Source organism: Podarcis bocagei (genome assembly GCF_964188305.1).
Source record: "Podarcis bocagei genome assembly, chromosome: 8".
NCBI classification, from domain to species: Eukaryota; Metazoa; Chordata; class Lepidosauria; order Squamata; family Lacertidae; genus Podarcis; species Podarcis bocagei.
Window position 1 is genome coordinate 83,669,177 of NC_138133.1, and position 26,469 is coordinate 83,695,645.

Here is a 26,469-nt window from a genome sequence, read left to right on the forward strand (position 1 = left end):
AAAGCAAGGGAGTCACTTGGCAATTTTAGCTTCTTTAGGTATTGTAAAGGCAAAGGGACCCCTGACCATTAGGTCCAGTTGTGGCCGACTCTGGGGTTGCGGCGCTCATGTCGCTTAATTGGCCGAGGGAGCCGGCGTACAGCTTCCAGGTCATGGGGCCAGCATGACTAAACCACTTCTGGTGAACCAGAGCAGCGCATGGAAATGCCATTTGCCTTCCCACTGGAGTGGTACCTATTTATCTACTTGCACTTTGATGCACTTTGATGTGCTTTCGAACTGCTAGGTTGGCAGAAACAGGGACCAAGCAACAGGAGCTCACCCAGTCGCAGGGATTCAAACCGCCAACCTTCTGATCGGCAAGTCCTAGGCTCTGTGGTTTAACCCACAGTGCCACCAGCGTCCCTTTAGGTATTGTAGGAAACAGCTGAAAACCTGACCTGAGCAGATTTGAATGTCATTATGTTAGGTCTTCTTGCCATTTGCAGCTTTCTTTAAAAGAATGGTGTAAAGGGATCCGAGAGAAATCCAGTAGTACATGGGTTATTTTGGTGTGTGTGTGTGTGTTATTTGTATGCCACCTTTCTATAATTCAAACCATGCCCAAGGCAGCTTACAGCATGAAAAAATACAAACATAACAAAAGTAGTTACGAACAATAAATAAAACGCCCAAAGTACACAACCAAATTAAACAATTTCCACGTAAGATCTGAATTAAAGATAAAAAGCTTAATATTAATAACGGCAACAGCCTCTGCCTGCACCTAACAATGCCCTCTAAACAATTCCCCAACCAAAGGTCTGTTCAGCAGTCTCAGCTTTTGTAGCTGGAGACAGTCCGGGCCAGGTGGAAAAATGCCTGGGAGGCAGAGAGCAGATCTCACAGCCAAGATGGTCTCTGGCCTCTTCAGCGGCCTCAGCTTTTGAGGCTGGAGTCAGTCAGGGCCCAACCGTCCCAGGCCAGGTAGAAAAAGGCCTGGAAAGCAGGGAGCAGGCCTTCCATGACTCACAAACAAGGTGGTTTCCACAGATTAAAATTTGGGCTCAGCAGAACCCTATTTCTCCTCTCCCTTTCTCAGTCCATATGTTCAGCACCTGCGTCTGGTAAATGGGAGGGATAGGGATATGGATGATGGGAACTGGAGTCCTGGAGAGTAACAGGTTCATCACCCCTGCTGTTCTCCATCTATCCATGCTTGTATATTGGACCCATGCAAGAAATTGCTGAAGCAGAGCATGCATAATGATGCGAGCAAGCCATTCATTACCTGCTGGCCAATAGTGCGTTCAGCAGAGTCGAATAAGTATTGGTGGCATATAAAGAAGGCCTGGCAATTAATCTCTATTTAACATTAACATATGCTCATTGACCCTGATACTGATTAAATTAAACATGCTTCTTCTGGCACCTACTTTCCAAATGAAATATTCAGTATCCCAGCCTTGCTACATCTTATTTATTTAAATAGCTGATTAATTAAGTGGTTTTTCCTAAAGATGAAAGAATGGGGGTGGGGTGATGGATAATAATCATGGTGAAACTCGTTGTGTAGGATGAAGGCCATTTTTTAAATTATTTTTTGCATAGACTGTAAAATCAAAGTTGAAATTAAATCTGGATCTGTAGGCTGCTACACACACATGCGTGTAAAGACACACACACACACACACACACCTCATAACTCTCAGAAACCGACAAGGGCATGATTAATAACTCTGACCTTTTAATGCAACAGGGCTTATTCGTCTAGTCTTGCTGCAGTTCCCTCCTGTCGGAAAAGGAGCTGTAGCTCAATGGTAGAGCTCCTGTTCTTTCATGCAGAAGGTCCCAAGTTCAGTACCTGGAATCTCCAGCTGAAAGGCTAAGCTGGAAAATGGCCATTGCCTAAGATCTTGGCTGCCAGCTGGGGCAGCGAATACTGCCTGGTGCTCCTTGGAACTGGCAGGGTGGAAAATGGGAAGCCCAAGAGCAGGTGCAACCAGCGCCATTGATAAGTCTAGTTTCTGTCCCATCTTCCACCCAGTTCTACAAGGGTGATAGTAGACTGAGAAGGAGGAAGCTGACTGAGGTTGACGGGGCAGTGCCACGTTTGCCCCAATAGATCAGCCTTTTGTTTTTATCTCATATTTTTATGCTGTGAAAATTATATGTGTGTTAGAATAATATACACATTTGTATATTAATGCAAAGGACGCGGGTGGCGCTGTGGGTTAAACCACAGAGCCTAGGACTTGCTGATCAGAAGGTCGCGGTTCAAATCCCCCCAACAAGGTGAGCTCCCGTTGCTCGGTCCCTGCTCCTGCCAACCTAGCAGTTCGAAAGCACGTCAAAGTGCAAGTAGATAAATAGGTACCACTCCGGTGGGAAGGTAAATGGTGTTTCCGTGCGCTGCTCTGGTTTGCCAGAAGCGGCTTAGTCATGCTGGCCACATGGCTCCCTCGGCCAATAAAGCGAGATGGGCACTGCAACCCCAGAGTCGGCCACAACTGGACCTAATGGTCAGAGGTCCCTTTACCTTTACCTTTATATTTATGCATGGTAATGTAACAGTATTTTTTTTTCTTTCTCACTTTCTTCTTCTTCTTTCATTCCCCCTTACTCTTTTTATAAATGAAATTCTCTCAATAAAATGTAATAATAAAATAAAAATAAGCATCTAGCTGGTCACTGTGAGAACAGGATACTGGACTAGACGAGCCATTGGCCTGATTCAGGAAGTTTTCTTTTCATGTTCTTACAAGGAAGCCCACAAATGCCACATTGCCAAATCTCTATGATGTCTACACACACATACTTAATTAACTATGAAATGAAGGGCAGTACAGTGGTACCTTGGGTTAAGTACTTAATTCGTTCCGGAGGTCTGTTCTTAACCTGAAGCACCACTTTAGCTAATGGGGCCTCCTGCTGCTGCCGTGCCGCCAGAGCACAATTTCTGTTCTTACCCTGAAACAAAGTTCTTAACCTGAAGCACTATTTCTGGGTTAGCGGAGTCTGTAACCTGAAGCGTATGTAACCCGAGGTACCACTGTATACAAATTTAACAAATAATAGCTCAGTTGGTTATGATGTTGTCAGGGCTGCCTCAGGTCTCAGCTCACAAAAGACCAACGCCAAGTTCCTCTTATATACAAAGATGTTTATTGCAGTTCATTAGTGGTTCCACAACCGAGGCGTGCAGCCCCACGTCTGTTAGCCTTAGACCGTTGAAGTCCCCTCTGAATCGGTCCCTCCCCTGCACCAGTTTAAGAGGCTTACGCTGCTCCACCTCTTCCTCTCCTTCCTTTTCCGCAGGGTCTTTCTGCCCGCTGGGGTTCCGCCCCTCCTGGACTCCCCTGACGCGGAATCCCCAGACTGCTCTTCCCCCCTCCTGCGGGCTTTGGGACCTGGCTCCTCCTCCGGGCTCCCTGTTCTTCCGCGCGCCTCCACATTTGAACTTGGCGCGCGCGCCCAACCTCTAACCTTCCTTTTGACAGTTATACTACTCCCTTCACTGCCCTCCTCCCCTTCCGGGAGGACGGCTTGTTCTGACCCCTCCTCCTTCTTTGCTGCTGGAGCTGTTTCCCCTGACACACTGGAACCTCCCCCCCCTTCGCTGCGCTCTGGTGGGGAAGCTGGCCCTGATTCCCAGCTGCCACTTTGGGGTCCCCTGCTGGCCCCCTGCTCCTGATGCGTCCCCCCTGGGACTCCCCTTCTCCTGACCACAGGCGCCCCCTTCTGGGAATCCTCTGATTCGCTGGAGAGACTCATAGAATCCCTTGCGTCATTGCCATCCTCTTCCTCGCTGTCCTGGGATTCATCTCCATCACTCTCCATTCCCTGCCTTCCCAGTGCCTCTGTCCCTGTACCCCTGACAGATGTGATGCTGCTAACATGAAGGTCTCAGGTGTCCATGAGGGACAGCTGCATATTCCTGCATTGCAGAGAGGTTGGACTCTAGTCTCTAGATGATCCTCGGGGTCCCTTCCAACTCCATGAATCTATGGTAAAAGTAACCTGACTTCTCTGTGGGATGATAGGCCATTCAAGCCAGCACTGTCAGCAGCCAGGAAGCCTCATACAGAGTAGGAGAGAAATTTTCCTGAAGGTACAGTAACTAGACTACCAGCAGGCTTATGAAGACTGTCACACCAGTAGCTCCCCAACAAAAACTGAATGCTCATCTGGACATCCTCCACTTCCTGGTTTATTAGAGGAACCCTGATCCTTCATATGGCCGTGCTTCCTCTAATTATTAGGATTCTGATATAGGATGCTTTGTGCTGCCAGGCAAGGGGCGCACTGGTGGGACTGAGTATTGGCTCAGGCCGATTGCCACCTCCTCCTTCAATATCTAGTGGTGGTTCTGGAGCTCCAGAACAGAGAGATTATGTATCCAGCTGGGTACATAAGTTCTCCTGGTTCTCTGGCTGAAGTGATGTCCTGGAGTACCCCATATCCTCCTGGATCTGTTTGGTGCTGGGGCCCATAGTGGAGTCCTATTCATAAGGAAGTGAGAGCTGGACCATAAAGAAGGCTGATCACCGAAAAATTGATGCTTTTGAATTATGGTGCTGGAGGAGACTCTTGAGAGTCCCATGGACTGCAAGAAGATCAAACCTATCCATTCTGAAGGAAATCAGCCCTGAGCACTCACTGGAAGGACAGATCCTGAAGCTGAGGCTCCAATACTTTGGCCACCTCATGAGAAGAGAAGATTCCCTGGAAAAGACCCTGATGTTGAGAAAGATGGAGGGCACAAGGAGAAGGGGATGACAGAGGACAAGATGGTTGGATAGTGTTCTCGAAGCTACCAGCATGAGTTTGACCAAACTGCGGGAGGCAGTGGAAGACAGGAGTGCCTGGCGTGCTCTGGTCCATGGGGTCACGAAGAGTTGGACACGACTAAACGACTAAACAACAACAAATTCATATGTACACAGGATGAAACGGTTAAATCAGCAATGATTAAGTGGGCACAGGACATTGGTCATAACATTATGTTTGCTGACTGGGAATGGTTGTGGAACACTGGGATAAAATTTACGGCATGTAATGCCTTAAAGGAAAATATTATGAAAATGATTTATAGGTGGTACACGACCCCAGTCAAGCTAGCAAAGATTTACCATTTGCCTGATAATAAGTGTTGGAAATGTAAAGAATCTGAAGGTACTTTCTACCATCTTTGGTGGACGTGCCCAAAGATTAAGGCCTTCTGGGAGATGATATATAATGAAATGAAAAAAGTACTTAAATGTACCTTCCCTAAGAAACCAGAGGCCTTTCTCTTGGGCATTGTTGGCCAATTGGTGTTAAAGAAAGATAGAACTTTCTTTATGTATGCTACGACAGCAGCAAGAATACTCATCGCAAAGTATTGGAAGACACAAGATCTACCCACCTTGGAAGAATGGCAGATGAAAGTGATGGACTACATGACACTGGCTGAGATGACTGGCAGAATCCATGACCAGAGGAAAGAGACAGTGGAAGAGGATTGGAAGAAATTTGAAATTTATCTTAAGAACTATTATAAAATTGATGAATGCTAAAATGTCGAGGTGTTGAGAAAGAGAAAGGGATACAGTGACATAAGATTAACTTGAAGAAAAGATTAAGAGGACACATATTTGGTAAACTATTTAGAAGCTGCTGAAATAATCTCGAAATTGGGATGCAGAAAGGGGAGGTATGGGGGAGTCCGAGAAGTGAGGGTTATGAAAAAAAGGTTTTGAAATTATACATGTTTGTTTGTCTTTTTATTTGTTTGTATTGTTTAAAAAAATGCTGTAAAACCAATAAAAAATTTTATATAAAAAAATAAACAACAACAAATTCATAAGGAGGTCTTGCCCAGTTCCAACTCAAGGTCCTGACAACTCCCAGCAGTAGGCTGGTTGCCACACTGCAAAAGGAATAATCAAGATGTGTCTATTAATCTGGGCAGATGAAAGGAACATGGTAAGATTCTTGGGGGGGGGGGGATGAATGGGAAGACAGCTGAGGGTTAGGGTCACATTGCAACATTTGCTCCTGCAAGTCATCAGGAGACTCATAATTTAATTATGTGTTGACTTGCATTGCAAAGAAACCAGTAATTGGAGCACTAATTAAGGAAGAAAGTGGGATGAGGTACAAAAGGTTTTCACTGACCAATGCTGGGGGGAAATGAAGCTGCTACAGTTAGATGTTTATGCATCCGTTGTGCAGACTTAGTTGACCATGGGGCTGAGGGACAGGGTGGAGATGGCGTTTGTGCATTTGCAATGCTACTCTTTTGGGTTTTGCAAACTGGATATATTAGACGTGTACAGAGAACTGGATGATAAGGCTATATTCTATTTCAAGTGTCAGAGAAAGTATGTCTCTAAATTCCCGTTTCCGGGAATCACAGGTGGGAAAGTGCTGTTCCCCTCAGATAGGCTTGCTAGACTAGATGAGCCTTTGGCCCAATCTAGCAGGCCTCTTCTTATGTTTTTTTTTTTATAATAATTTTTTATTGCTTTTTTCCAAGGTCAGAATACATTGTCAGTAACACAACAAAAGCGGTTTTACAGAGAAAAAAAAGAAATTATAGAAGAAAATTCACTTTTTCAAATCAATTTTCATGATCAACCGGACTTCCCCACGTCCTCCATCCCCTGCTTTCTTTACAATAAAAATAAACAGCAAATTAATACCTTATTTCATATGTTTTTGTGTTTTCATTTAGTTATATAGTCTGCAGTTTATACTTTTCTAAATCATAACTTAGTTTCCCTCATTTACCAATCTCAATACTGAAGCATGTTTTTCCCAAAGGCTTAGCAAATTCTCAACATTCATATAACTTATAGTGTTTTTGTAAATAGTCCTTAAATTTTTTCCAGTCCTCTTCCACTGCCTCTTCTCCCAGATCTCGGATTCTGCCTGTCATTTCGGCTAATTCCATGTAGTCCATCAGCTGCGAATGCCACTCTTCCAGCGTGGGTAACTCCTGTGCCTTCCAATGTTTAGCTATAAGGATTCTTGCTGCTGTAGTTGCATATAAAAAGAAAGTTCTATCTTTCTTTGACACTCTCTGGCCCACAATGCCCAGGAGGAAGGCCTCTGGTTTCTTGTGAAAGGTGTACTTAAACACCTTTTTCAACTCATTATAAATCATTTCCCAAAAAGCCTTCACCCTCGGGCATGTCCACCAGAGGTGAAAGAATGTTCCTTCAGCCTCCTTACATTTCCAACATTTATTATCAGACAGATGGTATATCTTTGCCAGTTTGACTGGGGTCATGTACCACCTGTATACTAGCAGGCCTCTTCTTATGAAGTCATGGGAGAAGAACTAACACAGTGAAGAGTTGGTGGATACGTAGCTTTTGGGTGGAAAAATCGGCATTTTCAAGTCTGGTTTTAAAATTCTTTCTGCATATCTAGCTTGGGCTTAATTGTGTGAGAATCTAAATCCAATGATTGATGGGGTCCTAAGGTGATTTAGGTTTTTATTTCCTTCTTTCATTTCTAATTACTAGTTTGGATGCAATCCAAACCAAGTGAGTGATGAGATAAATAATCCCATTTATTCTGAAAACATGAAATAGCTTTCATCACACCGTGTGTGTTTCTTTTGCTTTTGTTTGATATTGCAGGTATTGTTAACTCTTGTTCTGGTACTGTACTCATAATTAAAGCAACAATGGGCATTTCCATTAAAAAAACAAAAACCTACAGAATTGTGGAAACAGAAAATTATGTCTTGCTGGGCTGAAATTCTGTGCTCGCTGCATCAGTACAAGAACAAATATTTCCCTGAAGTTGAATGCAGATTACTTTAGAAAAACAAAAAGCATCTGCATCCAGATACTAAAAACAGATGTATCTCCAGTTACAAGCAAGAAGGAACCTGCTGAGTGTTGGGCAAAGGACTGTATATAGTTATTTGGTAGGGCCTGAATCACTCCACCGAGATGAGCCGAATTTCTTAATCGAAACATATGGTGCAGCCACATTTACAGAGTACAGTTAAACCAAAGGCTGTCACTCAGTTGGAATATGGTTGGGAAAGGGCAAACTAAAATGATCCAGGGAGCCTCAGGTTCACCCACCCTGGGGATTTTTTGAATGGTTTTTCACCCTGGCTGTCTGTCCTTCCTGCCTAATGTCCAACCCCTCACAGCCACAGTTTGTGCTAGCGCATCTGAGGCCCTCTGATTATGTCCACTTTGTTTTGGCCCTCAGATAAATCCATTGCACGGCCTTAAAATAATGCTTCCATTCTCTCTGTCACCTACTATTCTCAAACTAATAAGAGCAATTTCACTACATATTCGAGAAGGAGGGTGGGGGAAGGGAAGAAAGAAGGAGGAAGCCAAGCTTTTGTGTGAAGTTAATAATTCCCACTGATTAATCAAAGGTAATTACATTATGAGAAGTTATGTCTTCGCGTATCCCGAACCATAAAATGAAATTCTCATTAAAATTATATTACATTCATTACCTGTGTATACCCAGATTCCCCGAGATATACATTATATAAGAATCTCCACTCCAATATTGTTCAGAAAAACTCATTACTATGATTCAAGACAAGATCTTGTTTGGAGGAACCATGGAGATTAGTGTAGGTGAAGCCCCCTCGTTGTTCTGCTTTGAATATAATTTTGCAAAGGCCACAAAGTTCCTTCATCTACAAGTCAACGCTCTACAGATTTCTGTCCAGGATTCCCCCCCCCCCAAAAGACTATTATATTTTCATTCACCGAGGAACAGAAGAAGCTGTCCATGCAGCTCAGTACTGCCTACACCAGCAGGAAGCAACATCTCAGGCCAGGGTCTCTCCCAGTCCTGCCTGGAGATGCCAAGGTTTGAACCTGGGACCTTCTGAATACGAAGCAGAAACTGAGCTATTGAGCCAGAGCCTTTCTTCTTCACCTATGTATTGTATTGCTTTTATACAGCACACCTCTATAGGCGCAACATTTCAGGAGCCCAGCAAGAACTAAATGGTACATATTCCAGTTTAGGGAGAATGTCCAAAAATGTGTGTGTAGGTGTTTCTGTTATTCTTCAGAAGGAGGGTATAATTCTTTTACGAATTTGTGACATTTGAGTGTGTGGTGTTGATATGCACAGGTAAATATTGGCAATCCCAGTTGGGTTTGTGAATGCCTGGAAACCAGCAAAACCTCCTACTTTTTGAATGCCGCGCTGGCAAATGCTGACAATTATGAGTAGCTGCAGTGCTTTTTTCCCTAGGAGGATGCAGGTGTGCGCATACCACTAAACATTTTGTGAATCTTTGTACTTTTGTCCATTTACTGCATTTATTTTCCCTGATTTGAAGTGTAAAATGGTGATTTTCTTGAGCCAAAATGAAAATAACATTTGACCCATAACATTTATTTCAAGAAAAAAAGCGCTGAGTAGGTGACATGCTCAGTTGTGTCCATCTCATTGAGTTGTCTCCTTAGACTTGTGTTCTTGGTCCCATGGACGGTGTCCACTAATTGAGGAGGCCGTTTTTGCTGATTCCCTGAAAATTGGTTCTTGGGGATCCCCTAAGCTTTTGGAACTGACTCTTGGGGAGAACTGAGGAGGGAGAGGGAGGTAGCTGGTATCACTACCTCTCCCATTAGTGGGTGCGTCCTATCGAAGCAACAGCACTAGGAGGAGCATTTTGGCAAATTCACAGAAACATGGGGTTATCTTTAAAATAATATTTATTGAAATTTTACAAACATTAAAAAGTTTCAAAGTTTAGACTTAACAAATAAGAACAAAAAATAACCTTAAAAAAGAAAAGAAGAAAGAAAAACTACAAAAGTACAAAAACAGAACACATGAAAAATACAAAATAGAAAACAGTTAACGAAAAGAAAAAAAAGAAAAGTAAAAGATCAATAATTTCATATCTTATACTTCATTTACTAGTTTCCTGACCTTCTCACACCTCCCTTTTTGTATTCCAGTTCAGATATTTAATTCAGCAAATCCTTACCCTCTGTCATTTATCTTTACTCATTATCTTAACCTATTATAACCATGTGTTTATAACCATTGTCAATCCATATTTACATATTCTTGATAATCTTTTTACGAATACCACTTAGTTTCCATCCGACATCATTTTAACATTCCTTAATTTTACAGTATTTCTGCAAGTAGTCTTTAAATTTCTTCCAGTCTTCTTCCACCGACTCTTCTCCCTGGTCACGGATTCTGCCGGTCATTTCTGCCAATTCCGAAACATGGGGTTATCAAACACTGCCTTATGCAAAATCAAACCCATCGTCCACCTATCAATCTTGTCAACACAGACAGGCGGCAGCTCTTTGAAGTTGTTGCTGTAAAGAGCAGAGAGTAACTCCACACACACACACACACACACACACACACACACACACGTGTACCCTGAACAGAACTGTGTAGGTACGTCCCCTTTAAAATGTAAATGGCGCCCCTAAAAAATAATAATAGCTTGACATTAAGGAAAGATAGATCTCGCAAGATGTTAATGGTTACAATGAAGTTCTAGAAATATCACGCTTGCTAAAGCCATTATGTTTTTGTCAGAAATTAGCAAAAGAACATTCTGATCTGACATTCTCCTTTTATGCCCCAATCTCTTTGCAGCTAGACACTTGTAACTTTATAGATGATAGCTTATAATTATCCGGTGTGTACCTGTTGGTTTCTTTAAAATATAATTGCCAGGTTAGCACTTTACATTCTCCTTTCTCACTGGATCATTTCACTAATAAAGTCTCAAAGTGTTATTTTGTGAAGAAGATTGCAGGCACCAGGCTCATCGTTATTATCTGGATGACATCTTCTGCAAATACATCTACAGGGGCAGATAAAATTGTTGGGGCGATGTGGGGGGTGGAAAATCTGCTTCCTAGAATGCCAGTTAGCTCTTCACACTTCAAATAATCTCCCTGGGATTTTGTTGTTGTTGTTCTGTTATTGTTTTTCTTAAATTGTATGGGGAATTCAAATTTCCTTTGCAACTGCTTTATTCTCTGGGAAGAAAGGAGAAATCAGTTTTGAGATGACGTAGCTGAAAGACAGCGAGCAAATGAATGTATGGAACAGATGAGTGTAGCTTAAGAAATCCCAAGAGGACCCACTAATTATACTTCACACAGAATTGTTAAGATTATTGTCCTCCTCCATCTCAGCTAGAGAATCATGCCACAAAATGATTGACGGAGGAGAACCCATTTCTCTGCACCGCAGAGACACAAACAGGCTCCAGAGTTGCTGCTCGATTGCAGAATTTATAGTAGTACCACTCATGCAACACGTTGGCCATTAATATACACACAATAATTACCAAAATAATTATATATTCTTTATCAATCTTCTGAGAAAAATACAAAACCTTGTGCAAAGCCACAGAAACTTGCGAACTACCCAGACTAAGATGAACTTATGATGTCTGATTTCAATAGATTTTTCAAATGCTGGACTCAGTCTTTTGTTTTCTTGATCTTTTTAGGTAAGTTCATGAAGATACCAACAAAAGGTAAGTTCGGTGTTGTTCACAATACTGAGGGATGCCAGTGAAGTTGTAAAGGTAAAGGTAAAGGGAACCCTGACCATTAGGTCCAGTCATGGCCGACTCTGGGGTTGCGGCGCTCATCTCGCTTTACTGGCCATGGGAGCCGGCGTACAGCTTCCGGGTCATGTGGCCAGCATGGCTAAGCTGCTTCTGGCGAACCAGAGCAGTGCACGGAAACACCATTTCCCGCCGGAGTGGTACCTATTTATCTACTTGCACTTTGACGTGCATTCGAACTGCTAGGTGGGCAGGAGCAGGGACCGAGCAATGGGAGCTCACCCCGTCGTTGGGATTCGAACCGCTGACCACCTGATCAGCAAGTCCTAGGCTCTGTGGTTTAACCCACAGCGCCACCCGCGTCCCGTTAATGACTATACTTAGGCCCATTACCAAGATGCTGGTCTGGCTACTTTAAGAATTGAATCCTCCATAAGATTTTAACCCTTACTGGATCCAAGGGATTAGAATGGATTCGGGCATCATACAACCCAGCCCAGCCCCCAAACTCACAACAATATTAAAAGTGAAATATCAGAAATTTATAAGTTTTAACAAGAAAATAATCTGTATGAAACACTGCCCCTCAAAAGACAGCATTGAACCCCTCTGAGGTTCTGCACCCTGGGTAGTGATAATAAAATGTTACTCATGCTTATAAAAAGTTGCTTCCCTGTTGGCAGACAGAGCTGGGCCTCTGCAGCAGAAGTTCTTTGAGGTGTTTCCTGGCAGAATGAGACTGAGACAAAGCCTCTGGGAATGTTGTGTTTGTTGTTTGGGCTGAACTTGTATAACCAATAAAGAGAAGTTTCCAGTCTCCTCGGTTGTTAATCTCAGAGCTTGGCACAAACAGCCAGCATTTTTACTGTGCACAAATTCCCTTTCTTCTTTAAAGTCATGTTCGACTTGCTTGATGTTACTTTTTACGTGCCCCTGGAGTGTGTGGCAGGAGAGGCCTAATGAGTGAGAAGCAATGTGAAACCTTTTTTATTGCCGTGTGTGAAGGCTTACAGACTGACGTGCTGTGGCAGGGGATATGGGACCTGTGGCCCCGCAGACGTTGATGGGTTTCTATTCCCATCAGCTCCAGCTCCCAGCATGGCCAGTGGTCAAGGCTGATGGAAGCCATAGTCCGACAACATCTGAGGTTCCCCACTCCTGTGCTTCAGGAAACATGATCCTGGTGGTGTTTACCTCTGAAATCTGAAATGCCACAAATCTACTGATGGAACTCCAGGTTGGGCTGTGTTACTCACAGATTCTATGTCCAGTTCTGGGTACCACAGTTCAAGAAGGACACTGACAAACTGGAACGTGTCCAGAGGAGGGCAACCAAAATGGTCAAAGGCCTGGAAACGATGCCTTATGAGGAATGGCTAAGGGAGCTGGGCATGTTTAGCCTGGAGAAGAGGAGGTTAAGGGGTGATATGATAGCCATGTTCAAATATATAAAAGGATGTCACATAGAGGAGGGAGAAAGGTTGCTTTCTGCTGCTCCAGAGAAGCGGACACGGAGCAATGGATCCAAACTACAAGAAAGAAGATTCCACCTAAACATTAGGAAGAACTTCCTGACAGTAAGAGCTGTTCGACAGTGGAATTTGCTGCCAAGGAGTGTGGTGGAGTCTCCTACTTTGGAGGTCTTTAAGCAGAGGCTTGACAACCATATGTCAGGAGTGCTCTGATGGTGTTTCCTGCTTGGCAGGGGGTTGGACTCGATGGCCCTTGTGGTCTCTTCCAACTCTATGATTCTATGATTCTACTTAGACAGCATTAGAAGTCATGTGGCTGCCAATTAAGTGCATGGTCAGGTGACCCAGGGAACCAATAAAGTCCACGGCTATCTGATGCATGGATGAAAACTAGCAAAGATTGGGGAAGGGCCTGACCACAGTGCAGAGGTACCAGCTTGCAAGGTAGATTGTGGGGAGGGGTGCTAATGACATGTGTAATGTTGTGCACAGCATCAGGATGTTGGGACTCATAGAACTGTAGAGTTCGAAGGGACCCTGAGCATCACCTGGTCCAACTCCCTGAAATGCAGGAATATAATAAAATAATAATAATATTTTTTTATTTATACCCTGCCCTTCCTGGTTCAAAAACCAGGCTCAGGGCGGCTAACAACAAATTTAAAACACTTAATTATAAAAGCAGCATAAAATATATTATAAAAACATGGATAACAATAAAATTCAAAAATCAATTAGATAATCCCCAGGGCTAGCTGGCTGAATTGGTCCTACTTGGCCAGCGAGGAGGCCAGGGGAGAATTAGCTGTGGGGTCTCAGAGCAGGTGATCTTCATAAAAGGGGAGGGGGAAGGAAGAGAAGGGAAATAAAAGATCAGGCTGAATTCAAATTAAAGGCCAGGTGGAATAGCTCTGTCTTACAGGCCTGACGGAAGGAGGTTAAATCCTGAAGGGCCCTAGTCTCATGGGACAGAGCATTCCACCAGGTCAGAACCATCACTGAAAAGGCCCTGGCCCTGGTGGAGGATAGTCTGACTTCCTTAGGGCCCAGGACCTCTAAACTATGGTTATTCATGGACCTCAAGGTCCTCTGTGGGACATACCAAGAGAATATGTAGCTGTCCCAAAAAGGGATTGAACCTGCAGCCTTGGTGTTATCAGCACCATGCTCTAACCAACTGAGCTATCCAGTATGGCTCTTTCTGGCACTTGGCCTCTTCCTCCTCCTGCTGCTGCCACCACTGGCCAGGGGCCACTTCCCTTCTCTTTCCCTTACACGGCAGGAGGAGGAGCTGTTGGCCACGGGACTGAAGCCATGCTGCTCTCAACTCCATGCTTGCCCTTCTCTGCCCGCTGATTTTATTTTGCTTTTTGCAAATTAATTTTCATTGCTTTTCAAAAACGTTAACCAATTTAACATCGCATTAATTCAAACTGAATGCAAATTTTAAAATGACTTCCTACCCCGCCATCTTGATGTTTCAGTTTCCACCCTTATTAGCTGACATACCTTTTCAAATGACATTTCAAAAACTTAAAATATTTTATTTTTGATTTGTTCAGTTTTCGTCATCTTCATTTCCCATCGGCTGCTCATTTTCGATTCCTGCTAGACTTAACTATAACATATTTGCTAATGTCCCTGTTTTGAACATTGGTGGGGCCCTCCCCCCCAAAAAATATCGGAGGGGCCAAAAGAGCTGGGCCCCAAGGATTTGGTCCTTATTCCTCAGTGAACAAGCTTCTGATTTGCACCCAGAACCTCCTTGTTGCCTGCTATCTTAGATCATTTTAATGGGAGATGCCACTGGTGAAACCTATGGCCTTCTGCAAACAGAACATGCAGCCACACAATCATGCATTTTCCTAAACTAGCAGACCACTTGGGTCCTAGGGTTTTTAACCAACACTGACAGGGTTTCCACCTGACAACTAGAATCATAGAATCATAGAATCATAGAATCATAGAATCATAGAGTTGGAAGAGACCACAAGGGCCATCGAGTCCAACCCCCTGCCAAGCAGGAAACACCATCAGAGCACTCCTGACATATGGTTGTCAAGCCTCTGCTTAAAGACCTCCAAAGTAGGAGACTCCACCACACTCCTTGGCAGCAAATTCCACTGTCGAATAGCTCTTACTGTCAGGAAGTTCTTCCTAATGTTTAGGTGGAATCTTCTTTCTTGTAGTTTGGATCCATTGCTCCGTGTCCGCTTCTCTGGAGCAGCAGAAAACAACCTTTCTCCCTCCTCTATATGACATCCTTTTATATATTTGAACATGGCTATCATATCACCCCTTAACCTCCTCTTCTCCAGGCTAAACATGCCCAGCTCCCTTAGCCGTTCCTCATAAGGCATCATTTCCAGGCCTTTGACCATTTTGGTTGCCCTCCTCTGGAAAAAAGATTTCCCTCCTCCCATTAACTTCAAATGAGCTGCTGAATCATGAGATGGGCGCCCTGTAGCTTGCATGGGGAAGAGGCCATAGCTTAGTGGTAGAGCATCTTCTTTGTGTACAGAAGGTCCCAGATTCAACCCCCACCATGTCCTCGTAGGGCTGGGGAAGATTCCCTGCTTGAAACCCTGGAGAGCAACGTAGATGGACCAATGGCTTGACTCAGTAGAAAACAGCTTCCTATGTCCCTGTGTTCCAGTTGACTTTAAAAGGAACTTAGATTGCTAGAGGATATATCTATCACTAGCTCTTCGTCACAATGACTAAATGAATTTTCCAGATTCAGAAGCAGTATTGATACTGAATGGTTGGCTATTGGGGAGAAGTAGAATAAGTGTTCTAAGCCACTATGTCTCATTTGAGAGGTTCTCAGATGTTTCTGATAACATTTGGCCATTGTGGTAAGCGATACGGTGTCACCTTGGTTCTCAAACTTAATATGTTCCAGAAGTCCATTCGACTCCCGAAACCATTTGAAAACCAAAGTGCGGCTTCCGATTGGCTGCAGGAGCTTCCTGCACTCAAGCGGAAGCCACGTCGGACGTTCGGCTTCCAAAAAACATTCGGAAACCAGAACACTTACTTCTGGGTTTTGGGTGTTCAGGAGCCAATTTGTTTGTCAACTAAGCTGTTCAAGAACCAAGGTATGGCTGTACGTTGGACAAGATGGCTCTCTGGTCTGATCCAGAAAGTTCTTCTCAAGTATTCTTGTACATTCCTGATGGCTGCACATAGCCATGGGTGACTAACAGGTATGCAGAGACATCCTGCATGATTTTATCTAAGTTCCCTTTACTCTCACAGGTCATGGAAAGCCTGCCTGTGTCTGACCTTGCAGGTTTGGGGCAGAATCAGTGCAAAGGCAATTTTAGCCGAGAGGTATTCAGCATCAACATATGCATTTCTGATGTTTGTTTATTTAAAATTTATAGACCATTGCTCTGCTCTATCAAAGCTTCCAATGCACTTCACAGTTCAAACAGAAAACAAATGTGGTATTAAAATCAGTTCTACAATCAAAGCCATGAATACTAAAGCGTTTGGAATTAGATGAACTTCTGTTTATTGTTCTGTTCTCCTAAACGAGTTATTGTTGCATATTGTGTAATGCTACATTTTAATAAACGCTTGATGGTTCAAGTGTTTATATGAACCTGTAACTTAATTTCTTGAGGGGGGTTGTAAATTGACTTAAGGAAAGGCAGGATATCAGCACAGAAAAGTAAAGTAGCAGTCATCACTTGAAGTTATAGTCATCAGCTGATAAATATTCTGGTTGAACATATCCTTGTTTCGGACTGAACAACCTTTTGGTTGCAAATTCAGCCATTTGGCCAGCATTTGTATCAACAAAACAAAAAATGCTGGTATGACTAGCTGGGCCAAATACTGAGTTTTTTCTCTTCCACTTAGGTCCTCCAAGCAGAAGTTTCCTAACTAAGCCAAGTGGTTTAGGATCCAGGGATCATGTCAGGCGGTGCTTGCAAAGAGCAAGGGGAATACTCACAGGTGATCTTGAAAAGTTTGGTCATCCATTTTTGCTAGAATGTGTTTAAAAATAGGAATGGGCTGACGGATCGATCTGACATCACTGCCTCATCCATCAATTGTTTGTTGACTTAGAAGGAAAGGCAGCAGCGACTGTCATTTATCATTGGAGAGGATCTTTGGCCATAATGAAGGTCAAGGAATAGGAAAATGTGTTTATATGGATCCCTATAAATGGGTTTTGAATTGTTAAGTCCTTGGACTTTGCTTGGAACTCAGAGTAATGCATCTGCCCTTTGACTTATTTCCCCATCAGTCCTGTCTAGCTCCCTTCATTGTCTCACAGCTATTTGCTTATTAATTAAAATATTTTTTTAACCACCTGATATCATTCGAGCTTAGGGTGGAATGCAACAGTAAACAGAAAATGTCTTCGAACACCCACAACCATAAAACAGGAGCGTCTCGTCCAGTTTCCTGTTCTCACAGTGGCCAGCCAGATGGAAGCTTCTCCCATTCAAACCTTGTCTGAGGAAGCTGCTCTTCCTGAGCTCTGGCCTATTCCTGTATCCTTGGCTATTCCTCAGTCTTGACTTTGTCCTCTTCACTTATGATTTGATTCATGCCTAGGACCCTCGTACCTACGGGAGCGCCTCTCCCGGTATGCCCCGCATAGGACCTTAAGGTCCATAAATAGCAACACCCTAGAGGTCCCAGGCCCTAAGGAAGTCAGATTAGCCTCAGCCAGAACCAGGGCCTTTTCAACAGTGGCTCCAGCCTGATGGAACGCTCTGCCTCGTGAGACCAGGGTCCTGCAGGATCTGATTTCTTTCCGCAGGGCCTGTAAGACAAAGTTGTTCTGCCTGGCCTTTGGCTTGGAGCCAGTTTGATTCCCTCCCCTCTTTCTTTTTTCTTTTCCTTTCTCCTCCTGCGATGAGGCTACATTTTAATATTTTAATGTTTCAATATTTTAATGTTGTATTTTAATTTTGTTTTTAAGTTGTAATCATTCAACTTATTTTTATTATTGCTTGTTAGCCGCCTTGAGCCCAGCCTTGGCTGGGGAGGGCGGGGTATAAATAAATATTATTATTATTATTCTGACTTCTCGCTCGACTCAGACCACAGAGCCTGGCAGGTGCTCATCTAGCAACCCCTCAGCACAATTGCTGAATTCTCCTACCCTTACCTATACTCCTAGACACACAGTAGACCAAGGATAAGAACTTTCCCCCAGCTGAGGGCCATATTCCCTCCTTGGCAGCCTTCTGGAAACCAGATACCAGGGATGAGTGCAGCCAAAAGCAAAGCATGAGTAGAACCAGGAATGTGACTCTTATCTTGTACAGTAGGCAACATTCCAGGCATGCGAAATATACTCGGACTCGAGAGTGGATTTCATGCTCTTTATTCAGCTCATAGTGGTGATGAGGAATGGAAGTTCCCTCAGAATGTCTGCTTTATATAAATTATTTACACAATGAGCCCCATGTGATTGGCTAATTCCGGGATTCTTCTGCAGGCCAATCAGGTTGCGGATTCACTTCCACCTGGAGCTGGATTGGGTGGCCCCTGTGGACCAATCAGACTGCTGCATTCTGGGTCCTATTGTTCTAGGACCAATCAGACTGCTGCATTCTGAATCCTATTGTTCTAGGACCAATCAGACTGCTGCATTTTGGATCCTATTCAACCCAGTACATAACACCATGCAAATGTCAAAGCTTTCTATGAACACACACCTATCTTTCCACCCTCTGTCCGGGCAAGCAAGAAGCATTAGTAAGGTTTAAGAACACATTCCAGTCTGGCACAAACACTAAAGGTGGTGTGGAGCAAGGACAATGAGGGGCGTGGTCTGGAGAGGAGGTGTGGCCCAGGAGAGTTCCAAGGGCCAGGAAGAGAGGTCTGGAGGGCTGCATGAGCCCCTAGACCTGAGTTTCTCCACCCCTGCTGAATACAGAGTAGAAACAGATGTCCTACGGCCTCGCTAACATTTTGGGAGAGGGTAACATCCTGTCCCAGACTCAGGAGAGTCTTCTCTTATAGGAACTCTACACCACAGTCAGGAAAAATGGCACCTCTCCCCAATTTTGAGACATGGAAAACACAGCAAAGCAGAGGCTCGTGTGCAGTAACTGGGAAGCTGTAGATTTAGCGGACGGGTCACATTTTTAACCTCTAAAATAATGTCTTGCAGCACTAGGGAGAATAAGGATCTTGATACATCCCGATTAATGGGTGATAAATGATTTAGAATCCACTGAAAATGTAGCTGCAGGCGATCTTGAAGTCTCTAGAGAGGATTATCCAACAAAGATATTTCATTTATCACTTCCCCCTCCCATTCCATACAGGACTGAGAATGAATTCTTTTTATAAAGTAAAGCAGCCAAGTTGTTAACTGGGATCTGCTGGACTGAGCATCAGGGAGCATCTCTGGTCAGTCCTTAAAGATTTCCATTGGCTCCCAGTTTGTTCCCCAGTGAAATTCAAAGAATCTGGGGTCAGGGTATCTGAAGGAGTATCTTGTGGACTTTCCAGTCCACTGAAATTGTCACCAGAAGTCTAATTCTGGGTGCACCCACCTTCCTTGGTAAGATGGGAAGGGGTCATCAGAGACATCATCTTTTCTGCACCTCAATTGTGGAGCATACATTATTTACTTACTAGATTTAGATCCTGCTTTTCAACCAGATCCCTCAAAATGGCCAAGAACATTTTAAAAACACGACAGATACACCAAGAACCACATGTTCACAAATGTTCCTTCCCATAGGGCAGATTATGTCCACTGGCCTGTGATGGCAAGGAGGGCAGTCTGCTAAACATATTTACTCAGGAGTAAGCCCCATTAAACCCAATGGGTGTTTCTGCCAAGTTGACATGCATAGGAATGCACTCTTCGCTTTTGCCAGAACTTCTCCATGATATACTTCAGTCTGATTAGTTTAATTGGGTTTAATTGTTTATTTTGACTGCTTTCTGGAACTGCTGGTTAAACCACTTAGAACTACCTATGTGGAAAGGCAGGGCAGAAAGGTTTTATATTCCATTGACTGTTGGTTAGCGCATGGTGCTGAGAACACCAAGGTCACACGTTCGATCCCCATACAGGTGTGTATTCCTGCATTAAAAGACTAGATAATCCTCAGGGTCTCTTCCTGCTCTGCAGTTCTATGATTCTATAGGGTACCACAGCCCATGATGAAGGATGTTGCTTTCTTTTTCTGTATCTGTATCTGTTTGGTTTTTTTAAACAACAACAACAACAACAACAACAACAACAACAACAACAACAACAACAACATCAGAAGCTTCCTCTCCACACTGAGAGCCAGTATGGTGTAGTGGTTAAGAGTGGTAGACTCGTAATCTGGTGAACTGGGTTCGCGTCTCCACTCCTCCACATGCATCTGCTGGGTGACCTTGGGCTAGTCACACTTCTCTGAAGTCTCTCAGCCCCACTCACCTCACAGAGTGTTTGTTGTGGGAGAGGAAGGGAAAGGAGAATGTTAGCTGCTTTGTGACTCCTTAAAGGTAAAGGGACCCCTGACCATTAGGTCCAGTCACAGGCGACTCTGGGGTTGCGGCGCTCATCTAGCTTTACTGGCCGAGGGAGCCGGCGTACAGCTTCCAGGTCATGTGGCCAGCATGACTAAGCCGCTTCTGGTGAAACAGTGCACGGAAACACCATTTACCTTCCCGCCGGAGCAGTACCTATTTATCTTCTTGCACTTTGACGTGCTTTCGAATTGCTAGGTGAGCAGGAGCTGGGACCGAGCAATGGGAGCTCATCCCATCGCGGGGATTCGAACCGCCGACCTTCTGATCAGCAAGTTCTAGGCTCTGTGGTTTAACCCACAGCACCACCCAGGTCACTTGCGACTCCTTAGGGTAGTGATAAAGTGGGATATCAAATCCAAAGTCATCGTTGTCGTCGTCTTCTTATCTCAGATCAGACTCGGGTTCAATATTGTCTATAGCATAGCATTGGTGGTTCGGAGAAGTTGTCTTTAGCCAGCATCAGTAGTAGGTGTATAGCAGTCTAGGAAACAAACCTGGGGCGCTCTGGATGTTGTTGAATGATATTTCCCATAATCTCTGGCCACTGCCTACGCTCACTGGGGATGGTGGGAGTTGAATCCAGCTACTTCTGGAGGGGCCCCAGTTTTCCACTCATGGCCTAAAACACTAGCAACTTCTCCCCAGGAGGATCTTATCCCGTCCTGCCTGGTTATGCCAAGGGTTGAACCTGGAACCGTCACCATATGAACCATGTGCTTCACCACTAAGTTATGCCCAAGATGCTTTTAATGCCATTTTTGTGATTTCCATGTTGATGAAAATTTCTGCATTGCCAGAGTGTCTGAAACAAACACTAAAACCTTTTGTGATGCAATTGTCTTTTGAATACAGTCTTTATGAAAAATTCACAAGGAGTTTATGTTTTGTATGTTTAGTGATGAATCTCGTTTGAAGATCAAGGAAGATTTTGGGGGGTTGGTAGGCAGACAAGATCTTTCTAAAGTGACTATGGATTTGTCTTGTCTGTTCATGTACTGCAATATTTTTTTAAAAGCAACACCATTCCCCCGCCCATTTTTTATTCAGGTTCTCATTTATGATGAAATATTATTTCATTTTTAATTTCCTAAATATAATATCACACACACGCACACAGTTCTAATCTCTAATGTCATACACAGGAGTATTGGGGGGAAAAACAAATGTTATGAGCAAAATGAATGCTTTCTTGAGGATTGCCTGTAATATATTATTTAGCTTGATATCTCCCATGATGGCAGAGGGAATATCACGGTACGCTTAATTCCTGAAGACAATTTATACATTAAAAATAAATTGTGAAAACCCCAGTGGCTTCCAGCATGTTGACACATTTTAAATTAAGGATAGTAATGGGAATGACTGCTACCTCTTTAAATGAGAAAAGAGCAATCATTAGCAAGGACTCATTTCGATAGTGCAAGGGGAAGAAACGTCTTTGTAAAAAGTATCCCCTAAAAAAATTCACCTGTCAAATTACACCACTGCTCTTTTGTCTTTGTAGTGTGGAGTCTTGATGCTGACAACAAATCTCTCCGCTCTTTCTCCTTTTGCTAAAAAATAAATAAAAATGCTATGTCTTCTTTTGACACATAATCAGCATGCCTGCTTCCACATCTTCATAGCTTGATCAGTGGTTATAATAACTGATATAATAACATATCAGAAGCGTACCTGGGCAAGATCAATGGGCTGCCCAGCTGATAACCCCATCTGTGCCAAAATTATTTGGGAGGAAGTCGTTAAAGTGGTATCATTGCACTTCAGTCGTATGATGTGAAATTTTGCCAAAGAAAAGCTGCACAGGAAAGATCAGGATAACGGGGGGGGGGGAGAGATTGGGGACAAGTAAGCCACTTCCCTCCACCCCCATCTCCACTACCCCTCGGCTGAATTTGACCTGGAGAAATATGCCTTGCAAATCACTCAAAGAGGACAGTGGCCCCACTCCCCCTGGAGTGCTGTGAATTAGACGAGTTGCATGAGATGAGGACCACACAGTAGCTGTCACCATCAGCATACCCCGAGGCCTTGTATGCAAACAGAGTTCAGCCACAGCTCTGCTGGGAGAGACACAGGTGGGACTCCTCGCTCAATTATTCCTTTTTCCTGGCTTGGAGGCAATAGAGGCAGAGAAAGGTAAGGATGCTTTGCAACAGGAACGGATAACCTTTTCCCTGCTTGTGGGCCTCGTTGCCCTCCACGGAGCCCTCTGAGGGCCAGACACCTGCAGCACACAAAGACGAGTGAGATGAAACCTCTCAGCCGGGTACAGCACGGCAACAGGGAAGGAAATCTCCCCTCTCTACTCATCTGATAAGCAAGAAAGGGGCCATGTGCATCCCAATTTGGGCAGATGAGGAATGAGTCCATTGAAAAGGCAACAGCTGGATTTTGTAATCTCCACAAACATCAACACCTCACCCATTGCTATTGCACATGGGCTGTTGGCAAAGTTTATTTGTCTCAGGCGCAAATAATGGTTGGGGGTCCAGAACTGGTCTACTGACTAGAGCAGGCATCCCCAAACTCGGCCCTCCAGATGTTTTGGGACTACAATTCCCATCATCCCTAGCTAACAGGACCAGTGGTCAGGGATGATGAGAATTGTAGTCCCTAAACATCTGGAGTGCCGAGTTTGGGGATGCCTGGACTAGAGGTTCTCCACCTCTCCTTTTCAATCTAACCTCCCTTCCTCCAGGCTCTTTGAAAACTTTCCTTGAAAAAAAATAAAGTTTCTGCTAAGGTAAAGACCCTGCCTCACGGCCACCAGCTTCCTCCTCTGCTCCTCAAACCAGCAGGTCTGCTGTACAACATCTAGCCTTGATGAAGAGGTGCTCATGGAGACGGTAGCTGTGATGAGTTGCTTGAGGTGGAAGAAGAGAGGACAGCTAGGGTTCAGTCAGTATCAGGATTCTTAAAAACAAGGGCAGTCAGAGGCAGGTCTTTCAGGACCCTGGACAGAGCTAGGAGATCAGGCAACCTGTTCCAAAAAAGAGAGCCCATTCTCAACTGAACACAGGAAACTGCCTCATGCAACCTCAGACAGTTAGTCCAAGTAGCTTGGTACTGTAAATATTAACTGGCAGCAGCTCTGTGGAGTTTCAGGCAGGGAGTTTTTCCCAGCCCAGCCAGGAGATGCTGGGAATTGAACCTGAGAATATCTGCACATTTCTACAGCTGAACAACGCTCCTTCCCCTCAAATACTGTCGTTGGTATCCATCTCTCTCAAGAGGAAATGGAATGTGTCTCTGTGGGTGAAGTCAAACCGCAATGTTGGAAGCACCGAAGTGACTTCACCTGGGCAGTGTGTATGGAAGTTGTGGCGTCGCTGATGGGGTCCAAAGGAAAGCAGAACAATATGTTTGGCACCAGCTTGGCTACTGGAGTTGCAGGAAGGAGCTGTCCAAGGCACCATCCAACCGTCTTGGATTTGTGTAGGCCGCTTCCTCCTCACCCTTTTATTCTCCTGCAAGGCAGCAGAGGTTTGGGATCAAAGTTTCCTTTTCCGATTCTAATTGCTAAAAACTGGAAAAAAGAAACTGTGCCAACAAAAAAGGAATAGTAAGACAAACTGTTAGAGTACATCAAACTGGCTAGAATAACAGAGGCAATTAGAGATCACACTAGACAAGAGTTTCAAAAAGCATGGGGAAAATACAGAGAACATTTCACAAAACAGTGCTCTAAAATACATACCTGGACTTGTTTCGATTAATGTCTGTAGAAGACTTTGTGGATATTTAAGTTATAATTAGAAAAATCTTAATAATTATTCACAAAGGAAACAGATAATTATTCACAAAGGATAATAATTATTCACAAAGGAAACTAATCCACACCTAATGACCCTCCTAAGTGGTACTCAGAATATCACTCAAGAAATCACTCAAGATATCCCTCAAGTAATTAAGGAACAAAAGAAGAAAAGGCACACTAACCTGGGAACTCCCTCTCTGCCCAGAACGTTGGAGGCTATACACCACACCCCCTCAACAGTATTTATAGGAACTCAAACACTGAGATCCTGCTCTGTTCTAGTAACAAGAAGCCGAAAGCACCAGCCTGACGATGACGAGTGAGACCTCGTCGAAACGTCGCCTAGACACCCCAACTCTTACACGGGAAGATACCCGAAAACACCAAAACCTGCATTCCTGTACCCGTGAAAATCTACGAAAGCATATATATATATATATATATATATATATATATATATATATATATGAAAAGCCTTTCATTCCTAAGACAAGTATGACAACCCCTCCACTACAAAAACTTTGTTGTCGTTGTTTAGTCGTGTCCGACCCTTCGTGACCCCCTGGACCAGAGCACGCCAGGCACTCCTGTCTTCCACTGCCTCCCACAGTTTGGTCAAACTCATGCTGGTAGCTTCGAGAACACTGTCCAACCATCTCATCCTCTATCATCCCATTCTCCTTGTGCCCTCCATCTTTCCCAACATCAGGGTCTTTTCCAGAGAGTCTTCTCTTCTCATGAGGTGGCCAAAGTACAGGAGCCTCAGCTTCAGGATCTGTCCTTCTAGTGAGCACTCAGGGCTGATTTCCTTCAGAATGAAAAGCCTTTCACTCATAAGACAAGTATGACAACCCCTCCACTACAAAAACTAGGGAGACCAATAAATCCCAGCACCGCCTTCGTTGTCGTAACTGCAGTGCAGTTTTCCCTGCCTTGCATTTCCACAGCTTTGGCCTGGATCCTAGCATGACTGAGGCCATGCGAACTTACAGCCTCCCCTCCCCTCACCTGTGTTCAAGTAATTCAAGGCCTAGAGTCAGAAAACAATAAAATCTTAGGCAGCTGAGTCAGAGCTTTTGCTGTCACACTGAAATCCCCACATCCCTGATGCAAAGCGGAGGCAGAGGAAAGCGTTTCTCAGCAGTATTTGGAAACTTTCAGGGGGTCTCCTCCCCTTCTGGGTCCTGAAAATGCTTTTAAGTAGTCAGGTTTCTATGTGGGGAAATCCGTTGGGGCTTTTATTTGTCAAATTGCATGTACAATATATATCCCAGTGGACTCCAAGCTTGAATACCCTCAGGAGTTAGCTTTCAAGTTATTAAGTGGGGAAATCTTGCGTTTTCTATGTAGCTTTGTGTAATTCAATCTGGGTCTTCATACGACCTTTTTTCTTTTTCTTTTTACACAAGCACCCCAGGTCACTTAGCTTAGCTTTGTCCGGAGACATTGCTTTGCGGGGTCATTTTCTAAAACTAATTCCGGCCTTTTGCTACATGGAGAGAAGGTTGATCCATCATTTCTCCCTCCTTCCTTTCCCCCTCATCTCCTTCTGTCGCTAAGCTCACGGAAAACATTGTCCCGTGGAATATATTATTCACGAATTAACCGCAGCTCCCTTAAGTTAACAGCGCCGACGCTGCGTGCTGCCTCCGTGATTGTCGGACAGGCAGAAATACCCGAAAATCCCAATACCCATCATCTTTTTAGTTCATCACCATCACTCTTCATCAACTGCTGTGCCACATATCACAATTCTTCCCTCCACCCCAGAGTGCAGGGCTGGTTTTGCTTCATCTTGATCGCACATTGATTTAGGACTAGCAAGAAATAATACTTAACACACTGGGTTGCTGAGTGAGTCATAACTGCACCTGATTGACTGAATAACTTTTGGGTGGACACCTGCGGGGCTTCTCTCTGCAAGGAAATGGAATCCTTCCTCACATCCCAGGTATTTTCAAGCTGCCAGAACAACCATTGTATATTTTATTCTTCTCTTCCTCTCTAGCAATGTTAAAATGAGAGTTGTGCTGAAATTTTCGTTTCAGAATTCTGAGCTTCCAAATGGATAGAATTGGGGATGGCTCCAGGTATTTTGCAGGAGGTAGGGGACTCGAGAAAGATGCTTTCATTAAAAGGAGTTGGGGAGATAATTGCTCAGTTTGCATTTTAATGCAGATTTACAGTTCCTGAACTACAACGTA

At 44.0% G+C, this 26,469-nt stretch overlaps 1 protein-coding gene across 5 annotated transcripts in view; it reads left to right on the plus strand.

Annotated features, from left to right (window-relative positions):
- The window catches only part of LOC308593084 (uncharacterized protein), a 38,953-nt gene extending 21,393 nt beyond the window's left edge, over nucleotides 1-17,560 (plus strand). For 2 of the 5 annotated variants that reach the window (XM_081205313.1, XM_081205314.1), the window contains exons 4-6: nucleotides 11,462-11,488; nucleotides 16,864-16,959; nucleotides 17,341-17,560. In XM_081205313.1, the coding sequence (XP_081061439.1) occupies nucleotides 11,462-11,488; nucleotides 16,864-16,959; nucleotides 17,341-17,531 (314 nt within the window). In that variant the 3' untranslated portion in view covers nucleotides 17,532-17,560. Of the gene's footprint in view, nucleotides 1-11,461; nucleotides 11,489-16,863 lie in introns of all 5 variants that reach the window. The other 3 variants (XR_014010686.1, XR_014010687.1, XR_014010685.1) reach the window with 2 other exon arrangements.
- Nucleotides 17,561-26,469: the final 8,909 nt, after the last annotated feature.